Here is a 22,248-nt window from a genome sequence, read left to right as displayed (position 1 = left end):
AAGTTTTACCTCTGCGCGTATCACTTACTGCTTGTATTTGTTTTTGTTGTCTGTAGCCCATCCATATCAGCTTTTCAGCCTTAAAACCCAGTCAGCTGGCATGACAGGTCAGTTAAACCCAGTAAGTACCTGATGTTTATTATAGTGTCCTGTACAACTGGATTCCAGGCCTTGTATTACATGATGTATTGTGTTATTTTAAACATGTAAAATTATCAAAAGCACATACACTATTATTCAAAAGTTTGTTTTCGCTTGCAAATTTCCTATTTTTGAAAAAAACTTTTTCAATGAATGTATCACTAAATCAGAAATACAGACTAGACATTGTTAATGTGGTAAATGACTATTCTAGCTGGAAACAGCAGATTTTTAATGGAATATCTCCATAGAGGTACAGAGGAACATTTCCAGCAACCATCACTCCTGTGTTCTAATGCTACATTGTGTTAGCTAATGCTGTTGAAAGGCTCATTGATGATTAGAAAACCCTTGTGCAATTATGTTAGCACATGAATGAAAGTGTGAATTTTCATGGAAAACATGACAATGCCTGAATGACCCCAAACTTTTGAACGGTAGTCTATGTGTTTTAAAGAGGAATATACCTCAAGTGATATTTGTATTCCATTTTATTTATCATAAGCTTTGGGCACTGAGATGTACATTTTGAATATGTATGCTCTTGTACCATCTGATACGCAGTCAACTAACATGGTAAGTAGTGAGAAATGGGCTTAAAGCTTGTGTGTATGTGAGGTTCTTTACGCGAGACCAGCTCACTCTTTTCTCAAGTGGTGTCTGACACGATGGTTCTCAGACTTGGTGGCTTGTGAAAGTTGTATTCATCTGAAGTACACTTTCGAATTGTTTTGGCGCTTGCAAGGGAGTTTTTTTGTTTTTTTAAAATGGTGAAGCAACAGGCGAGATATCTAAACTTTTAGTTTCTAATATGAGTCATTCTTGCAAAACATTGTTTTTGTGGCAGTCATAATATTGTCCCTACCTGGTATATGTCAGACTTTTTCAAGCTTCCACGCCCCCGGTTTGTCACATAGGATGTTGGAGGGATTTTTTCTTTTTCATCTTTCAGTTACCTCCAAAGCCACAACTGAACTTTTTATTTACAGCTGGTGGACAGCCCCTTAAAAATGTGCAGCTCCACCCAACAGGTTTCACTTCACAACTAAAAAGTGTAACTAATATTTTTACCCCCTGTAGTCTTCATGTGACCGTTCAGATTAGTTTTGGGTTGAGAACCACACACATTTATTTGCTTTGGTTTTAGGCTTCTCTCTGTACTGCAGTAAAAGTGAAGTGAGCAGATTATTTTTGTGCTGGTCACAGAGCTTGAAAAAAAATCTCAAACAGTACTTTTCAGTAACTGTTACTCTGAGTAATCCACAGAAGAGAAGATCAACACATTATAGGTCGTATTTTTTTACCACACAGGCCACAGTTAGATGGTTAGATATTGTACTGATGATATATTGTTGTAGTTGGGACATTTTTCTGCAAAGTAATGTAATTTTTCAGTTCTGTGGGCACCACAAAAAAAAAATACTAGTTACTTCATGTAACCACCGGACTTGACACCATTAGAGAAAAGTGAGGAAATATTCACCCAAATTTAACTAAGAGCTACTCTTAAATTAGAAGCTCACAAGTGTTAACATGTAAATAATGATCAAATGTAAAAGTATTCTTTTTTTCTATGCTGATTTTTATTTTGTTTTCTTGCCACTGTAAATGAGGGAGTGTTTGGATTTTTTTGTAGTAGTAATTTGGGAGACATGACAGCATTTTTGACTAAGCTGAAGTTTGAAGTTCAAATGTTAGATTTTAAATAAATGTGGTTTTGACTCGTATTTCTAATACGCTTGTTTTCTTTCAGTGACTAAACTTCCTTCTGGCTCAGATGTGTTTCTATCTATATTTGTTAAAAATACCTAAAACTGTCCTGTAAAGAGCAACTGCTCACATTGACATTAGAATAAAAATGTATCACAATGTCAAAATTAATGTTTTTTCAATAAAACTAATTTGCTTTATTTTGCTGTCACTTGCTTTTCTTCAGTTAATGAATTAAAACTTAAGGTGAAATCCACTAGTTTTTCCAGTACATTCACACATGCTCAGTGTTGGTATATATTCAGAAAGCAGACATGTATTAGACCCACAACTTTCCACGAGAATATTAAGATACTTAAATGATTGGAATTATTAATGCTTTTAATTTGTGAGCCACTATGACAGCTTTTATGTTTAAAATTATTGCAAAGAAGTAGGAATTATAACCTGTGGGTGAAAGTCGGTGTAAAAATTAATAAAAAGCTTACAAAGCTCAGAGGACCTTTGGGCTTCACTCAAGTTCTTAGTTTTTCTGTCTGTGGTTGGCTGCAGGCACTTAAAAGAATTAGTCGTACATTTGACATTTGTGGTTTAAAACATCATTGAGGACGGCGGATGTTTACACATAAATCATTGCATTATAAATATTTAGCTTCAAAGCGTGAAGTTCACCAATCATTGTGAACAAGGCTTCATATTCGGCCATAAGTTTAAAAAAAAAAAAAAAAAAAACCTCGAACTGACCAATCAAGTGAATCCTAAACTGAAGATACTGAAGCTACATTTTGTCAAACTGTAGCAGCCTGTGTAAACCCACACAGCTGTGGTTTCCTGCTGTGTCGCACGCAGCGTTAGTTTCTTTCCACAGACGTTACACATACAACCAGGTTATTTATATAAACAGGCCAAATTACTTTTAAAATCTTATTTGAACGAGCCAGAACTCTTCTTTATCCACAGATGCACCATCAAATTAAGTTCTTATTTGTATTATTGACTAATGCATTCAAATTGTAGCTACACATCCATTGTGGTTATTCTTTTGCTGCACTGTTTGCTGATCTGATGTGTGAAAAAGAGCTTCAGTGCCAGTAACTGACCACTAAACCAGAAACCATGCCTCATTTTGTCCTAAAGAATGAAACAGCAGCGTAATCTTTCATGTAGATTTCTAGTAACTTCATATTTTCCAATTCTTGAATCTCAACTCTCCCAATAAAAATTCTCAAATCTTGCAAAATACATTGCAAACCTTGAGGCCTCGGAGCAGTTTATTCAATGTGTGATCTAAAAACCACATACTGAAGCTGCGAGGAAATAAAAGTCCAACCTTGTGGTGTTTTATTGATGTTATGTTACTAAATCCAGTATTAAAACTCGAATGTTTTGGGGTAGTAGAGCTTTATTGTCATGTTTTTGTGAATACGGTCCAGATTAAGGTCATTTGCATTGAACAGTCAGTCAGCAGACTTTCTTTTTTTTTCCTTTTTCTCTTCATAGCCTGATGCAAATTATCATCACAAAGCAGACACATCCTGCTCAGAGACAAGCAGTCAGTGTCATTTCCTCTGGGATATAAAAAAACCTTTTGTCTGTTCTGTTTTCTCACTAATATGAAACCCAATTAATGCAAATTTAAAAGAACCAACCAGCAAATGGAGCTAATTGGTCTTAAGAGTCCGTTCAGAGCGCCTGGTTCTTTCTCTGCTTGATGTGTGTTTCTCAATCTGGTCTAAAGCCTGCTTCAGTGGTCACATTTTATTTTCATGATGGTGGTGTTGAGGAGGGAGCTGATCCAGCATGCATGGTGTTGGTTAGTGTGTGCTTCCTCTTGTGTTCGCCTTGAGGTTTGAAGGTGGAGCTTCATGGAGTTCCTCTTGGTTTCATTTACAGTCAACCAATCTTTTGAAATCCAGCTTTCAGTGCTTGCCTCTGCGCTGTCATGGTTCATATCGGCAGCCTCCTTCAGGATCTTAATTAGTTAATTAATCGTGTGGTGGCGTTAAAGATGACTGGGGTCTGGGGCCTGGCTTCTCTGTGGATTGCGGTCATCACACAGACTGGGTTTGGTAAGTTTGCTTCTGCTGTTCAGGCTGATGATCTGCTTTCATAGTGTGAATTGACGCTGAAGACTAAAGGTATTGTTTTCTGACGGAAGTCACTGGGAGTCCGTTTTTTTAAAAACAACAGATTGGAAAAAAAACATTTCATCTCAATCAAAATTTGAGAAATTATTATTTCTTATTTAGCTCTGGTCATTTTTTGGCCACTGATTGTGATGTTATGTTGGATTATACTTGGAAATACTGGTGTTTTTGTGAATGGATGGTCTGAAAATGACAAAATAAGAGGGAAGAAGTTTGTTTATTCGTTAATCAATTTTATTTATTATTATTATTATTATTATTATTATTATTATTATTATTATTATTATTATTATTATTATTTTGTACATTAATTGTCTGGTCTATAAAATGCCTAACAATGCTGAAAAAATGTCCATCAGTGTATCCGAAAGCCCAAAATGTTGTCTTCGAATGTCTAGTTTTTCTCCACAGCCCAAAGATATTAAATATAAACATTTACTTCACTTTTCAAAAGCTGAAATCAGAATATTTTTTTCATACAAAGTTGCTTAAACTGATTAATTGATCAAAATAGATGCTGATCGATTTAATTGTTGACAACTAATTGATTAATCGACCTGCTAGTAAAATATTTAGCTCCGTAATGTTTATTTTTTATATATATCTGCGTATCTTATCACTACTTAGAAACCGTATATGCTCCGTTTGTGACATTTCTTTGCGTTTCTGTCCAGTCTGCAGTGACATGCGCTTCATCGAGCGGCATGAGGGTGAATCTGTGGTTCTTCCCTGTGTGGCTGATGAGAGGAAACCTTCGCCCTTTGGTGTCTACCTGAGACGCAGGTGGCTGGATCCCAGGAAGGTGTTGTTCAAGCACACGGGAAGTGAGTTCGTTTTGGGCAACAATGCTGACAAAAACCGCACCAGTGTCAGCGGAGATCCCAACCTGCACTCCCTGAACGTGACCATCTCCCAGCTGAGGGCCGCCGACACAGACCGATACTACTGCGAGTTTGTTGTGGGAAATGATGCCTCTGAAGATCAATTCATCGAGGGAAAGACTGAATTCTTACTCCTTGTTACTGCTGGTGAGTGTTTCTTTGTAAATTTCCACCCCCCTCCGACACGCATCACTTATTTGCTGCCCACGAACTTTCCAGAATCACTGACAAGGTCAAATTATCAGCACATCGATCCACAGGAAGCGTGTTTCATGTTGTTTGCTCTCGTGGCGCCTTCAGAAAGTTTCCAGGTCAGATAAAGCCACAGCAAAGGTTTGGGGAGGCACGCCAAAAGCCACATGCTATGTTATAGTACGGGTGTGTTTAGCATTTTGCTTGTTAGGGAGACCACCGATCAAATCAACAGAGTAGAAGAGATGATGGGGGTCTGTCACTGACTATTTTGTCCATGTGGTAGAATTAATCGAGCTACAGCAATGTATGGTTTGTTGTATCTCTGCTCCCATTTGCCATGTTTTGGTGGATCATTTATTGATTAGATACGTTCCATAATACATCTTTCAGTAAAAGGATAAAAAATAATAGTGTCTAAAAGTGTCTTTTACCGTCAGATCCTGATCAATCCTGTCTCCATGTCGGGGATCATTTAGAATCATAAGTAATAAATGAAGTTACAGCTGTGCTGCTGTGCATAAATGCACTGTCCTCCCTCGCTCATATAGATCCAGCTGCTGTTTGATGTTGCAAGTACTTGATAAATTTCGAGGAAAGACTCCTACACACAGCTGGAGGCAACAAATTAAAGTTCATTTCCTGTTAACCCTTTTAGGTTTGTGAGATCTGTTTTATTTGCGCTCTATGTGATTTTGGCCCCAGAGCAGAGTACAGTACAGTACATTCATCTAGTGGCGCTGTTTCGCCACACCCGGACACTGTAGATGCATTTCCTGAAACAGTCAGATCTGGTGTTTTTCTGAGATGACAGAGGTGGCTTTGGCCCCTTTTGGCCTCTTCTTTGCTCAGCATTCGTTCTCCTGATACACAACGTTGTCTAATAGGACATACTTCAGTTGTGAATGCAGCTGCAAGAAATAATAATGAATAATTAGTGAGGTTTGGTGCCAGAGGGAAGCTGACTAGAGAATGTTGGAGGAGGGTGTAAACCAACGTGCAAGATTTTTCACATCCCAAATACTTATTTTTTATAATTTCACACTTCTATTACCATTACTACTGCCACTACAACTAATAATACTAATAATGATAATATTAATGTTCTGTTGCTCCTTTAATGCAAAGTAATTTACCATTAAAACATAAATTAAATGCAAAATAAAATCAATATTAAATAAAAACAATACAAAAATATATAAACAAATATTAACATAATTGCAAAGCAAATAAGTTAAAATTATACCACTTATTTCTCTTATTTTCAGTTTGGTACGTTTTGGATACTAAAAGGTAGAGAATCTAAGAGCTCGTAATGGGATTCAATGCAGCAGGGAATTTATATACAGTATAAAGTGTTAATAAATGTTTCATCAACATTATTGAAACCATTTAACAAAGTCCTACAGCTCATAAAAGCTTTCTAAATCCTTGATTGCTATAATAGTATTTTGGACTGCAACAGAAGAGGCAAGTTGCCTAATGTGGTCTCTAATATCTAGTGTTGGAAACATGTTAATAGTTTATCAGTCAGTAGCTCTGATTGTCTCATCTCATTTATTAATCAGTTTTTCACTCTGGTTTGTTATCTTGAGCCAAATGGACATAAATTGTGTCATTTTATTACACAGTGCCAGTTAGGAAATACAACCACCCACATCATCCACATTTCTGTCTGCTGACCATATGCGGGGTTTTTCAGTCAGTTTATTTAACCCTCCTGTTGTCTTCGTTTATGGGCCCCCCAAAAATATTGTTTCCTTATCTGAAAAAAAATCCAAAAATTCAGCTAAAAAAATTTTTTAAAAATCCCCAAATTTCAGAAAATGTGAAAAACCTTCAGGAAGAAAATTTCAATAATTCCTTAAAAGTTTCCCTTAAAATTTTTTTCTTAAAAATCCTCCAAATTTGGAAAGAAAATTCTTGTAAATATTTTTTTTAAATGAGTAAAAATCTTGCAAAAAAAAAATATCCTAAAAATATCTGAAGTGATTACATACATATCTGTAAAGTTTGTAATATTTTCTTTAAGAACATTCACAAAAAGTGAACCAATATCCAGCAAATTTCCCTGGATTTTGGTTCATTTTTGGGTGAATGTTCTTAAGAAACTTTTTTAAAAAACATTTTTTTCCACCAAAAAATGTTCAAAAATTTCCCAAAAATGTTGTACAGTATATCAATAACTCTGCGGCTTCTAAACCAGGAATTATTTTGATTGGGATTTGGACATTTTCTAGAAGTAAAAATGGTCTGAGGGTGAATGATGATGATCCGTTTGAAGTAGTGCTGCCCCTGTCCGTTACATCGGTTTTATTCCCTCTCCCCCTCTGGAGACGCCCCCGGGTCTGTGGACATGGAGCTGGTAGAGACGTGTTCCGGGGGCTCGGCCGTGCTCCCCTGTCTCCCCCCACACGGGGAAGGCTCTGCCGTGGAGGGGGTGAGCCTAAAGAGGCAGAGGGCCCGTTCACCCGTGGAGGTGTTGTACCACTCGAAGCAGCACCACAGCAGCAGCAGCAGCAGCAGCAGCAGCGTGTCTCACTTCTCCGCTGACAGGGTCCACTTGTCCACGGCGCCGGGCCCCAGCGGCATCACCTACCAGCTGACCCTGCAGCAGCTGCAGCCGGACGACAGCGCCCTCTACAGCTGCCAGCTGCTCCTGCGCGGCAGGCCTGACGGCAGCGCCAGTCTAGGCCGGCGAGTGTTCTTTGTGTCCGTGCAAGGTGGGTCAACTTCACAGTGGGACTCGGTCATCGTGTGACGTCAGCTGACTTTTCGATTAAATGATTTTTTTTTTTTTTTTGTCATGCAGACGTTTCCCGTTGATGCACTTGTGCTTCCTCTTTTTGTTTTGTGTTGTTATTTCGGTGACCATGTCTTCAAGACGTTTGTGGCTTCTGTTAACAGAACTGCAGCTAACACTTTGCACTGAGTAGATTTGGGTTTCGTCTCTCACTTACTTTGCTGGCTTTGAAACACAAAAAAGGCAGTTGCACAAACTGCTTGTACGTCTGTGGGCTTGTGCATGACTGATAACGTCAGAAAACAACAGACATCAGTGACAGATCAAATGAATACACTTTGCAGGCTTTGTTTAAATAGTGTCGACCTTAATCAGTCATCAGTCCGTCGAATAAAACAGTAATAATGTCGTGATCCATTGCCTATAATGTTAATAAGTAGTGAAATATGGGGGTGTTATGTGTGCTCTTTAATCCCGAATCTGTATTTACAATTTATATATGGGCTTTAAAAATATTTGTGTTTGTAATAAAAGTAAAAATTATATTATTTTTAAGTTTTTAATTGTGTGTTTGGTGATATTTGACAGTTTTCCTTTTGTCAACAAATCCCAAGGACGAGTTCATCCTAACACTGCTGAGGAAAGTTTGTGTAGCCGCAGACTGATAAAGCTTATTAACATCAGTTTTATAAACTGTCCTGATGCTGTAAATACTCAGTAGTGCGCCAAATTTGTACTAATCCACAGGTGAAAACAGTCCCTGCCAAAAATCCACAATGATATACTTTTTTTTTAAATGGACAGCTGTTTAAGGAGAATTCCCAGCCTCATTTAAAAAAAAAAAACCTCAAATAAATCCTATATTTTGACCAGTTTTGAAGATTTACTACTTCATCTGGAGCAAATCGGCCTTGGTCTGGGAGTAAAATGAAATCACTGAATTTGTTGACAGAAAACTGTAGAATATCACCTTTTTTTCTCTTGTTTTTTATTATTGCAGAATCTTGTCCTACTTTCACTGTGCAAACGGAAACATCTACTAGTGACACCACAACACCTTGCTGATGATAACAAGTGTTTGTCTGCTTATTTCTGCACAGTTTGAAGTGTTCAGCTCTTCACTAACAACTGCCGTGCCCTGAAAATAATAATCTGGTCAGATAGCAGCCTAAAAGTGGGAAGGAAGTTTGTCTCAGTGGCTTCTGCTGTCGCACTGAACACCGCGTGTTGTTTTTGTCTTGTAGTGGCTTCATAATCTAATGACGTTAAATGACTACATGAATGAATCTTTGAGCAGTCTGGAGCCGATGTGACCCTGAGGAGTGTTTTCGTTGTATCTTCAGCATTTCTGTCCCTCTCTGCTTCTCTGCAGGTGATCAGTGCGGCTGCTCCAGCTACTCCTCTCTGCTGTACGCTTTGTCCTCAGCTGTGGCCGTCCTCCTCCTCCTCCTGCTCCTCGCTGGATGTGTGCTGATTTACAAAGTGAGTGGCCTGCAGTTTAGTCTCTAGCTTGCAGCTTTGACCTGATGCAAGAACGAGGGGAGGGAAACGCGCCACTGAAGCGCTGCCACGAGCAGCACCTGCCTGTTGACAGCGTGCCAGAAGGTTCCTCACCACAAAACCGCACTAGTTTCATAACCTTTTGCTGCCAGTTGTCAGCATGTTTATCTCGAAGTTCAGTGAAGGAGGGAGGGAGGGAGGGAGCTAAACTCATATTCTGCTTTTTCTTTGTTTACAGAAGTTTCTACTAGTTATAAACTCCACATCTTGTTCCTTTTTTCCAAGTAACCAAAGCGCGTCAAAGTGAGGTTTAGACGTCACCGGGACTTCCTATTAAAGCTGCCGTCTTGAGACAAACTTTGATTTTAACACAGGAAATCGAGAGTGTGTGTCAAATCTGTTTGTTCCCCTCCACTGATTTGTTTTCCTCCCGTCTCGGTGACTGTCAGGGCAAAGCACGCCGCGGTGTCAAGTCACACCCTCAGGCCCCCATCTACGAGGAGATGACTGGGATGCAGCCTCTCAGCCGCAAAGCAGCTTCTCACCGGCTGGAAGAAATGGAGTCTTCAGAATACAGGAACTGCCCAGTGACGAAATCCTGCCCTGAGAACTATTATGAAAGACCCACCGGGGGCCTCTGCCCCAAGAAATGAAATGTTTGCTTTACCTGCCAGCGTCGTGACAACTTGTCAACTCCGCTGCCTCAAACTCACTGGACTAGTGCTAGCTTCAGAAGTTTCTTCAGCTGTTTATTTTTTTGTTTGTTTTTATCAGCTAAGGTTCTCTTTTTATTCTCATGTATATGGATTGTTTGCTAGAGGGTCATTCCATCTCATAGCAGCAAATTTATAGAACTATTTCTGCTCAACAATCTCTGATTTGCCTGAAAAATTTATAGCATAAAATGTGGATATTTCTATCAAATATTTGCGAATTGCCGATTGACCCGCTTTCAGCATGTTTTTTCACACATTCCAAAGTTTTTCGGCTATATTTGACCCAATAAAGAAAAAAAATGTCACTGGTATTTCTCAGAATACCATTGATTCAGAATCTGCAATACTGGACAAACAGGTCAAACAATCTCTAGTTATCGGTGAGTTTATATATTTTAAAAATGCAGCTGTTGTGAAAAGTCCAGGCTTTGAGCTCATATTAACAAAAACCTGTTCATGCATAAGTCAACTACTGACACTTTCTGAATATGTAGCTATATAATACAAGAATAACACAAAACAACACACAGATAGAAGATAGCCGGATCCGGTCCGTGTACGGATCTGGTAATTGGATTTTCCGTTCTGAAACGGGTATTGAAAAAGTGTGGTTATTTGATTTTCGTTTTAAAATGTGAAAATAAAAATTGAAATACAAGGCGTTTTTCCTTTTCATGATCAAAAAAAGGGATATACGATTTCTTTTTAAAAATGCTTTGATTTTCGTTTTATATTTAGAATAACAAGAAAGTAAAATCAGTAAGAGACAGAAACGAAAAAAGGTCAATTTTTTTCATTTTCCGAGACCGGAAGTGGTCATCAGCAAGTGTGGAGCCAAACGACAACAAGATTCTCAGAGGGCGGAGCCAGAGAGCAGTGACTGGTCAGACCATAGATAATATAGAAGACAGCGCGCTAGTATCTAGTCTGCTGTGTATGTCTATGGTCGGCACGTCTGGTAGCATCTCTGGCTGCTGTTGATCTTGTTTTTGGAGTAAAACACGGTAAGAAGATAAATACTTTTAACCTGTAGCGTTGTTTTGTTGTACGTTAAGTCAGCGACTTGTGAAGAGTTGTGTTTTGTCGTGTTTGTGCAGTTGGTCCGGACGCGTTAGCTAGCTAAGCGGCTAAGTTAGCTAGCGGGCTAATTAACACAGGTGGCTAACTTACCATTGAACACCTGTGTTAGTTGCTGCCACAGCTGTCCGTCATTAGTAGAATGACCTTCTCAACCTGTATTTCTCTGCTGTGTATTTTAGCTTTCAAAGTTATTTTACTTTAAGGTTAACTGAGACCTATTGAGCTGCACTGAAGTTTAACATTCAGCTGGTTTGAATTAAACCGCGCTTAACTTAACATTGTGCAACATTAGCTCTCTGAATCTCCATAATTTCATTAAATTCCTTCTCTCTTCCACTGCTCAAGTTCAATCCAATATATAAAATGACATTAATAGTGAATAAACTAACAGCCAGCCATTGTATTTATTTATTATTGCATGTATTTGTAGTAAAACATGAGTTGAAACATCCTACTTTTGGATCTAGAACTGCACAAGCCGTTCATTTTCAGTCACCTGACGAGGTAAACTCCCCTTTTTATGTGAGGCTGAAGCAGAAAGTCTGAGTTAACAAAGAGAGTTGTTTATAATTTGTGATACCTGTTATCTCTGACTGAGGCTTTAGTTTTAGTTGAGCTGATTTACACGTAGAAACTTTGTTCAGGAAGATTTCTCAGTAGCTCAGACGACAGGCTGCTTTTTACACAACCTTGTAAGAGAATGTCTGTCAATGCTTTCAGCAGAATTTAGAAACACAACACTTCCTAAACAGATATTTTGAGGCTGTGAGGTTGAACGTTTGAGAGTATATCAGTATGTGTTATTGTGGTCTTTCTGTTTCTAGGTGGAAGCTGAATTAGTGAGGAAGACTCCTGCTCCTGTCATCTCTAAGCTCCTCACACATCTTTACCTGCACATGAGGAAAATCACTCCTGTAGAATGCAGGTATGTTTGTCATTATTATAAAAAGATGTTGCCTGGTGACCTGTCAGAAACCCATTATACAGAGTCAGCCAAAATAATGTTTACACACATCAGGAAAAGAAAAACTTGCATAAATATTTCAGTACCAAATTTATTCAGACATCACGAGATTAATAAAAGTTATCTTTGGCCTCTACAATTACAAGAGGTGCTCAAAGTGGTGGCCACTGGCTTCCAGACATTTCTGTTGTGTTGTAGACGTCACTTGTTGATGCTCCATTCATGAGGGTAGCGCCATCTGTTGGGAAAACATCGTACAACAGGACACAGAGTTATCGTGATTTGATCAAACTTAGAAAGAGGAATCTATATGTATAGAAGTACTTATACAAATGAAATATTTATAAAAGTTTTTCTTTTCCTGATGTGTGTACGTTATTTTGGCTGACTCTGAACTTAATGAGAACAAAACTGTCATTTAATTGTTGTTCTGAAAGCTTCTTTAGTGAAAACCAGCTGGTGTTCTGCTTTGAAACAAACTGCTGTTGAGGTCTGTGTTTTTATGTTTAACCCCACAGTTTCTGAATGAACTGATAGTTTGTTTTTTTCCTGATCAATGTAGACGTTATAATTGATGGTAACATTTACTGATCATATAATCAGCATGACAATATAACAGTGTTACATTCTGACCACCTGACTAATACTGTGTTGGTCCCTTGATGCTGCTAAAACTCCTCTGACCCAGTGGTTCATCAGAACCTCTGGGGATGTCCTGTGGATTCTGTGGATCCTGTGGGTTGCAGGGTGGGTCCTACCTAGACCAGGCTGATCCTGGACCATCCCACAGATGCTCAATCAGATCTGGATGTGGGGAGTGTGGAACCCAGGTGAACAGCTTAGCTCTGTCGTGTTCCTCGGACCACTCCTGAGCAGTTTTAGTTTGTCCTGCTGAGGGAGGCAGCTGGCATCAAGGACTGCTGTTGCCATGGAGACTAGGGGGTTGTTTGTCCTGCAGTGTTTAGGTGGTGGTACATGTCAAACATCCACATGAACGTCAAGGTTTCCCAGCAGAACGTTGCATTAGAACAAGATGATGGATGTTGTTCTCTTCAGCTGTCAGTGGTCAGAATGTTGTGGCTGATCGGTGGATCTGTCTGCCTTTACTCTGACATCCAGAGTTATACAAAAGTGTAGTATGTGTGCAGTGCAGAAGAGATTTACTTTATTGTATGCAGTTTTTTTTTTTAAGGGAGAGCATTTTTTTTATCCACCTGAAGAAGACCTAATCTTTCCCTTCAAAGGATAGTTAATAATTACTACGGCTTCCATAGTGGTCCCATCAGAGAAAATCATATCCATATACAGATTTTTATTAATTCCAGGGCTGGTTCAGTAAAGATTATAATAATAACTACATCAGATAATTCTTGGTCGCAGTTGGAATTTTGCAGCCTGAGAGATGGTTGAGAAGGTTTGCAGTTCTTGTTTTAGCAAAATATGTTATAATAGAAGATCTTTATTGTCATTGTACATGAAATTATCTGCAAACCAGCAAAGTGCATCAGTCTGAGGTATCTAAAAATAAATAAGTAAAGAAAAATGCTTCTAAAGCCAATAATAAACAGAATATTTTGAGGGAATATTCTAAAAAGGAAAGAAAAGCTCCATTCTCACTCCTCTCAGGATAAACTGTCATTAAAATTGACTTTAAATTTAGCTTCAACACGAGATAAAAACATTTACTTTCATTACTGATGTTGTCAAGTTTTAATAAAGTTCATGCTACTTTTATAAAATGATGAAAGTGAATAAATTGTATTTCTGTGATCTGTGTTTGATTTCTGTCTTTTCTCCTGTCATCCAGATGTTCAGAGGGAGATGATGCCACATCTGGTCCAGCTGATGGAAGGTCTTGAAGTTCTCTGACTGGCCTCGACTGAAGATGGTCGTCTCACTGGATTTAAGGTTCAGATGCTCAGTAACAAACTCCACCAATGTGCCAACAGGGAAGCTTTAGGTTTATTAAATGTTGCTATGAAGGTTTCGCTGTTTTTCTTTGTGAATGCAATGTGCTCCAACTGAAACTTGAATTAGAACTTAGAAGTAAATCCTTCCATCTGAAAGGATTTAGTTGCATTAATAACCTCATAACATTCTAATTTTTATTCCAGTCTTGGTTGGAAATAGAATCTCTGTATTGATTCAGGTAAAAACTGAACTTCACAGCATGTTGGAGCAAAACAACCAGATGAAAACTGTGATGGTGTTGGATTGTCAGACCGTAATGTTGCAGCTCAAAGCAGCTTTTCTATCTCAGTTCATTCTGACATTCAGCTATGAATCAACACAGCAGATGGTGATCCATGCTGTGGAAGTCTCACATCTCCTGATTTAATGGAGCTGCTTTGCACTTTTTACACTGTTTATTCACCAACACTTTATTTAATAAAAGTCCCATCTAGTTTTTATGAGGAATGTGATGTTTTAATTTCTCTGTGAATAACTGCAGTCTAATGCAACAGCTGGAGTTGTAACATCTGTCCTGATATTGATCATGAAGTATTGATCAGAATACTTATGGTCAGCAGTCATCCCTGAAGTTTTACATTAAAATCTTTACTTGTGTTGTGAACTTTGGTAAGAAGCAGAAACGTTAGCGTTGCCATGGATACATGAGTGTTAAATTCTGTCCATGTTTCCATTTTGGGAAATTCAGTCCAGTTCCAGAATGTGGAGGAATTTAGTCTCACAATCACAGACAACAAATATTATCTGAAAGTCGGGTTATTGTTGTTTATCAGCACAATACAAAAAGATTAATGTTAGAAATATTCCAGTTAAGACTCTAGAATATCATGATTTATGTAAATTTACCTCAATAATATGAATGTTCCGGTTAAGATTGAACAGTGATATTTATTATGTAAGTTTAGCTGATTAAAGTTTATGACTCTGCACTAAAATATTACTTAAATTGACATCATTATTATAATATTTAGGGTCAGACCCTACAGTATTGAAATTAAGAAATCAAATATTCTATAAAATGTAAATACACTGAACTCATTTGGATATATTTAAGTGAGACTCTACAATATTATTTGACACAAATCTATCTAAATCAAAATTTTAATCATTGTTACTCCAAGCATTTACTGGACTGATTTAAATATTAAAATCACTCCTTTCTAATCCTCTGCTGTACGTTCAAACCTGAGGCCTTAAATAGAAACACACAAGTATCTGATTGAAGGAACTTCTGCAGAGTCCTGGTTCCAGAAGATGATGATAGAATTATAGACAAACTTTAACAAAAGCTGCCTGAGAGTTTACAGGTTTTTATGTTAGATTTCTTCAGTAATTTAATGAGCGTTATCAGCAATAATCAAGTGTTCATTTGATGAACTTCATTTCCTAAAACATCCAGAATTGGAGCTCATATCTTTGGCAGCTGTAAAGTTTCTGCTCCTTCAAAGTTCACAACACAATGAATGAATTCCTAAAACTCTCTCAATGCTGGACAGCGTTTGTGATGCTGAAGCAGTGATCAGTTTTTCTGTTTCTTCTCTGGAGATGCACAATGAGGGACGTCTGCAGAGACTGAGAAAGAGTCTCACCACATCCTGACATGAGGAAAAAGACTTTATTGAAGACTACAATGAGAAAAACTATCAGACAGCAGACGGCTGCATTCAAGGTGAGCTCTGAACATTTGATCTGGAACAGGAATTCAATAACGGCAGCATGAGCTTCATTTCAGTCTGTAGCTGCTGAATTCATGGATGAATCATCTGGCACTAGAGAGGAAGACCATCAAACATCCACGTCAGCTGATGGAGGTCCAAGAGTCTCACCCAACAAACAACCTACAGAGTGAAGACCTCGAATCTGATTGGACGGCCTCCTATTCAGCCACATGTGTGAACAAATGCCTCTAAGCTGATTTGTTTTCTAAAATAAATCTAGTTTGAGTCCTAATCTATGCCTGTGTGTTTGCTTCTTTACACCGCTGTTAACAGTTTAGGCTGTTAGATTGTTCCAGATAAGACAAGTACAAGATTCTTCAGAGCCGTTCTACCACGAGCCTGACAGGAAGAACTCCAACAGCTACTGAATGTTCCTGTGGTCCCCTCAAGGCTACAGGAGGAGCCCTACGAGGACGAGCCGGTCCACCTGATGGCGGCCAGTCGCTGCGGTTCAAAGCCAACACCGACTACGTGGACTTCTACTGGACCACATGGAGGCCTTCAAACCAGACCAACAAGTTCAGCGACTCCCCGACTCGTGGGTCTGAGGACGCCGCCGAGCCTCGGTCCAGCCGGCCTCCTGTCTGTGGGTGTTTGAGTGCTGAGAGGTTTGTGGATGGATGTGAACGTGTCTGTGTTGAAACAGCAGCTTTGGACTCAGTAACGCTGGGAAAAACCAAGAGCTCCTTTATTTGTGACTTCCACTAAAATACTGATGATAATAAGTTTGCCAGGGTTCTGACTGATAACAGATTATTAAATAATGAAAATAATCATTTAAATATTCCTTTAAACAATCCTTTTAGGTCTACATTTCCTTTACACTGACTTCTTGGTATTTTGGGTGGAATATACAATTAAGCCAGACGTTCAAGGGTTCTTCTGGGAATATACCATTAAACCAACCTTTTAGGTAAATGTTCCAGGATGTTGGGTAGAATATACCATCAGATCAACCTTTTAGGTCTAGATTGGAAGATTTTAGAGTACAATATTACTCCAAATCATCCTTTAGGTCTACATTTAAGGTGGAATACTTCTATACACCAAGATTTTTTGGTCTACATTGAAGGATTTTTTCTAAACCGCCCTTTCAGGTCTATATTTGAGGTTTTAGGTGGAATATTCCTTTTAACCAGCCCCTCAGGTCTCTTTGAGGATTTTGGATGGAATACTCGGTTAAACCAACATTTTAGGTCCATGTCCAAGAATTTTTGGTGGAATGTTCGTTTAAGGTGGATGTGTGAGGATCTTGTAGGTGGAATACTTCCTGAAACCAAGCTTTTAGGTCAACGTTCAAAGATTTAAGGTGAAATATTCCTTTAAGTCAACCAATCAATTTCATGTTTTGATCATTATCAAGTGAGAAACCTCAATCCAGACTCCTCATAATGATGTTTGAGATTCATGCTGGTGTTACTTGTTTAGTCCAGACTAAATGACAGAAATCCACAACTGTAATTTTATTTCAGGACTCGGTTATTAAATGTCAAAACAATCCATGTGACTCTAAAAACTCAACAGCTGTACAAACTCTAAGATTAAACTCTCCACAAGGATCCAAAATAAGTTGGACTTCTACATGAGAGCTTTAATTATTCTTCATCTACTTCCTGAAAAGTTTGGTCAATAAAAAAGACAAAAACTAATATTTTCAGCTGAACTAAAGACAGACTTTGTGATTTTTCTGCTCACATGTTGTGTTGTTGTAAACTTCCTCTTTCAAATAAATAGCCACCTAACCCCCTGGAAACCAGCGTTTGTCCTGTTTTTGTGTTGCTCCTCGGCGACCCTAGACAGCCGGGTCCTAATGTTTTTTGAGCAACACACCATACTATGACGTTTTTACAATGATGGTTCTACTGTGAAACCAGTTTGACATGTTCAGGTGTTCTTTGTGTGAAAACTCAGAGATTTCAGGTATCAGAAGGTGGTTTTCAACTTTCTTTATTAACTCTCTGCTTCAACTTTAAACTAAATTTCCTTCACTAACCCAGCCCTCTGGACTTCCAGTAAGCTGTATTCCTATTGGCTGTCCAGGTGGCTGCTTGGTGTTATCAGGAACACCTGAGCAGCTCAGTGTCTTCCTGCTTTATTTAGCTGCAGTAAAACATTTCCTCTGTTTCTCTTCACCACTGAACCGGATTTGGCTCTGTTGCTTTAGTTTGTTCTTTAGGCGTTGGCTTGCAGCTTCCAGCAGTAAAATCGTCTTTAATGTGTTTCTTGGTGTGTTTTAGGGTGTTGTACTGGATAGTTGTCTTGGTAAATGTGGTTCTTTAGCCACAGTTAGCACATGGTGCTAATGTGTGCAGTGATTAGTGGATTTGGTGCAGCTGAGTTGTGTCTTTATCTTGGCTGTAGTGAGTCTTCAGAGGTTTTTGGTCAGACACATTCTGTATTCTTGTTTGAGAACCAACGTTGGTTGTCCAGAAGGTAAGAGTTCCTGTCCTGATTCTCTGTTCTCAGAGGTTCTCTGGTAGGCTGCAGGAGACTTTAGCGTTTGGGTTGTGCTAGTTTGGTTTTTGTATGGTTTCATTTGGACGACTATCTTGAGGCCCCTCCATGTGGTTTAGTGAGGTTTTCTGCAACAGTTCTACAAAGCAACCTGCAGCAGAAGAGACTTTGAGAGTTTTTAGGAAGTTCTGGAGACCAGACTTTAGAGCAGCAGAAACATTTGTCAGCAGTTTGAGCAGGAGAAGGTGAGCTTCAGAGTAGAAATGAGACGGAAACCTTCTTGACCCGTGTGGTGAGGTCCTGTACCAAGAGTTTGAGCAGGTTGTGAAGAGTCTGTAGTTCTTTGGTCTGAAAGCACAAGAAGAGTCGACTCATTAAAGGAGAAAACAGGAGATATTGTTGGTTCTTCTGTCGCTCTGCAGTTTCCTTAGACTGAATATCAAGTTTATATTTTAAATGATTTCCCATGTGAGCCCAAGAAGACTTCAATAAACTCCCTCCATCCCCTGGACACAACATATTTCATTACCATGTTGAGATTTTTTTTTCTTTTTTTAAAAAAAATGTTTTTCAGTCTGAATCCTAGTTTTAGCATAGTTTTTTTTCTCTTTGCTTGTTTAGTTTTGTTATCTGTGTGAAATGTGCTAAACAAATAAAGTTGAATTGATAAACTGAATAATTGACTAACTCATGATTGTGACAACAGAAGTATTTTTGTTGTGATTTAAGGGTTTATTTCATTTTTAAGGTTGGGGTTAAAATCTTGACAGAAAAAGATTAAAGAAATAAACTACATAACAAAAAGCAATTAAATCAAAGGGAAAAAAAATTAATAAAATAAAACTTTAAAAGAAATGTTTTTGTTTAAAAAGTACTTTTTAAATGTTTAATTATGTAATATATTTTCTCTGTAATTTTCAATAAATGTATTTTAAAAATTTTGTTTAATTTCATACTTGCATGTTTTGTATCGTGTTTAATTATCTCATTCAATATTTTGTCGGTTTAATGTCATTTAATTGTATTTAATGTTTAACTTCATTAAACCGACAAAATATTGAATGAGATAATTAAACACGATACAAAACATGTATGAAATTAAACAAAATTTTAAAAATACAATTATTGAAAATTACAGAGAAAATATTTTACATAATTAAACATTTAAAAAATACTTTTTAAACAAGAATAAGATTAAACATTTTAAAAAATACTAAATGTTTAATTAGATTATTAAACCTTTAAAAAGACAAAACATTTAATTAAAAAATTCAATGTTTAATTAGAAAATTAAATGTTAAAGACAATAAAACTTTAAATAGGTATTAAACAGAAAATACAATGAAGCATTTAAAAAGAAAATTAAACATTAAAAAGTGGTAAAACATTTAAAAAGAAAAACATTAAAGATTTAATCGAAAAATTAAATATTGGGAAGAAAAAAAAATTCCAAACAAGCCGATAAAACATTTGAAAAAACAAACATTGAAAAGACAAAACATTTCTAAATCAAATCAGATATTGAAAAGAATAAAAGGTGAGAAAAGAGCAAAACTAAACATTTAAGAAGAATCAAACTAAAGAAAACATTTGAAAAGACACCAGTTAAACTTTAGAAGATCAAATTAAACAGAAGAGACAATAAAACGATCAAAAAGAGCAAAAACAGATAAAGGTTTTAAAGCGTTTTCTAGTCTGAAACGAAAACATCAAGTTGTTTCTTCAAACATTTCCTCTTTCTATGTTCTTGGTTTGATTGTGGACAGATTTACTAAGAACTTATTTCAGAAAACTGCTTTCCAGATAAAGTCTACTAGTAGTTGAAGGCATCGATCAAACTAATGTTACCTTCTGATCTCCACAAACTTTACTGTTCAGTGAAAAGAATCAAAGTTTGTTCAGGATTTCTAAAAAACCCACAGGTGAAGGTCTGAGAAGAACCTCGATCGATGGTCTAAATGTGAAATCAAGACTCATGGTCACAAGTTTTAAGGCTTCTGTTAACCATAAAGTTCAAACTAACAGAGAAGTACTGAGAAACTTTTAAAATTTTAGTCCTCAGACTGTCTGAAGGTTCAAACTAACCGAGAACTGCTCAAGAACTTTTAGGTTTTCAGTCCTCAGACTGTCGAAAGGTTCAAACTAACAGAGAAGTACTCAGAAATTTAGAAGATATCAGTCCTCAGACTGTCTGAAGGTTCAAACTAACAGAGAACAACTCAGGAATTTAGAAGATATCAGTCCTTGGACTGTGTGAAAGTTAAATCTAACAGAGAACTACTGTGGGACTTAGAAAATTTCAGCCCTCAGACTGTGTGAAAGCTCAGGTCCTGAGGACTCGGGAGGTGTGGAGGCTTTGGAAAGTCTTGGAACTGAAGGTTCAACCCTCCAGCAAGTCCAACCTCCTGAGAAAAACGGTCGAGTCGAGACTCGTCTAAAAAAAAACTCGAAAACGACAAAAAATAGATGATAAATGCGCAAAAAAAAGAAGAATTAGTATCTGAGCGAGTAGCTCAGGAGGATAAGAAGAGGACTACCAAGCGGAAGGTCGCAGGTTCAAGACCCGCCACCGGCCTTTTTCTTTCTTTGTCTTTGTCAGGATTTTGATAAAATTTAAGAAGTGTCTGGTCTTGAACCAGCGACCTGCAGCTCCATAGGCAAATCCTTAACTCACTGAGCTACAGATCAGATGAAAAGAAATAAATTCGTCGTCCCTTTGGCATCGTAGTTTCTGAAGTGACCACATGGGTGGAGCCAAGGCGGAGTCTGGGTGGAGTCAGGGCGGAGAGTAGGCGGGGAGGTGGGTGGCGGCCTCCCCCCTCTACTCCCCCACCTCCCCCCACCGCCCACCACACCTTCCCCCGCCCGACGAGTTCTTCGAGTCTCCACGAGTTCTTCGAGTCTCCACGGGTTTTCCCGAGTTTCTGGAGTTTCCACCAGGTCGGAGGCAGAACAAGTTGTCATGAAGAGGTGTTGAAGTCGGCCAGGATGGACTGACTTTCTACAGCGACTAGAAGGAAGACAACTAGAAGAGCAGGTCTTTAACCACCATCCATAAAATCCATGGAGTCGCGCCAGAGAAATGAAGGGAGGTCAACTTTTATCAACCTCCATCCAGATCTCCAACTTGATATCTTTGACATTTTTAGCACCACAAACCTTTAGTATCACACTTTGTGATCATTTATTAGGACTTTAATGGAATCCACCAGCAGATTTAGTTTTTGTTGACAAACTTTATTCTTGTCGTCGTGGGACTGCAGTATTTAAAACTGTTCCTTCTATTCCACCTCATGTTTATTAGTTTTAGTGGAGAAACTTATTTTAATTGTGCATTAGTTTCTTAAAAACCAAATAATAAATTGGATTAGTCAAGAGGTTTAAATTTCTTACTTTGTCATATTTTAAATATGACAAAAAAATATAAAAATAAAGCATCTTGAGACAATTTGAACCGTAATTGGCGTTATATAACTAAAATTGAATTAAAATTGTATGTATCTTGTAATGTTAGAGTAATTCAGCCGTATATGTTGGAAAACACATTTTCTTTGTGCATTAATCTGTTGATTGTTTTCTCCAGTAATTCATTTCTTGTTTTGGATTATAAAATGTCAAACCCAAATATATTGAGTTTACTGTCATAAAAACCAAAAAGATTTACATTCATGATGCAGGAATCAGGCAGTTTTTCACTTTTTATCTTAGTTTAGTCAGAAAGATAGTTGATAATGTGTGAATTGTTGCAGCTTGTGAGCCGTAGAAGGTTTTAATCTTTGGGGCCGAGTGTCAAAAAACATTTAGAAACCAACATCAACAAAACACTCAAAGATTTGAACATTATTAAAGGGAAATTCAACTTTTGCATGACAATGTCTAATTAAAGGACATTTATTTCCAACATAAATGTGTGATATTCATCCTCTGGAGCTTTCTCTTCACATCGTCTTCCACCTGGACTGCTTTGGTCAGGAGCATGTGCAACAAACATTTGAAAAACTGCACTTTAACATCAATGAATGACACTGAAG

At 37.8% G+C, this 22,248-nt stretch overlaps 1 protein-coding gene across 6 annotated transcripts; it reads left to right on the top strand.

The window, feature by feature from the left end:
* Positions 1-3,729: 3,729 nt before the first annotated feature.
* On the top strand, positions 3,730-17,516 carry LOC111574091 (uncharacterized). Of its 6 annotated transcripts, none has more exons than XM_055009843.1 (7): positions 3,730-3,920; positions 4,673-5,026; positions 7,408-7,794; positions 9,187-9,296; positions 9,764-12,035; positions 13,882-15,714; positions 16,037-17,516. In XM_055009843.1, exons 1-5 carry the CDS (start codon positions 3,860-3,862, stop codon positions 9,965-9,967), a joined length of 1,116 nt encoding a protein of 371 aa, XP_054865818.1. In that variant the 5' UTR covers positions 3,730-3,859; the 3' UTR covers positions 9,968-12,035; positions 13,882-15,714; positions 16,037-17,516. The 6 variants fall into 6 exon arrangements, with proteins under 6 accessions (XP_054865818.1, XP_054865817.1, XP_054865816.1 ...); XM_055009842.1 differs by having other exon boundaries at positions 15,819-17,516; XM_055009841.1 differs by having other exon boundaries at positions 15,778-17,516.
* Positions 17,517-22,248: the final 4,732 nt, after the last annotated feature.

Source organism: Amphiprion ocellaris, chromosome 4 (assembly GCF_022539595.1).
Source record: "Amphiprion ocellaris isolate individual 3 ecotype Okinawa chromosome 4, ASM2253959v1, whole genome shotgun sequence".
NCBI classification, from domain to species: Eukaryota; Metazoa; Chordata; class Actinopteri; family Pomacentridae; genus Amphiprion; species Amphiprion ocellaris.
The sequence above is the reverse complement of the archived record's forward strand: the minus strand, read 5'-3'. Positions and strand labels throughout refer to the sequence as shown.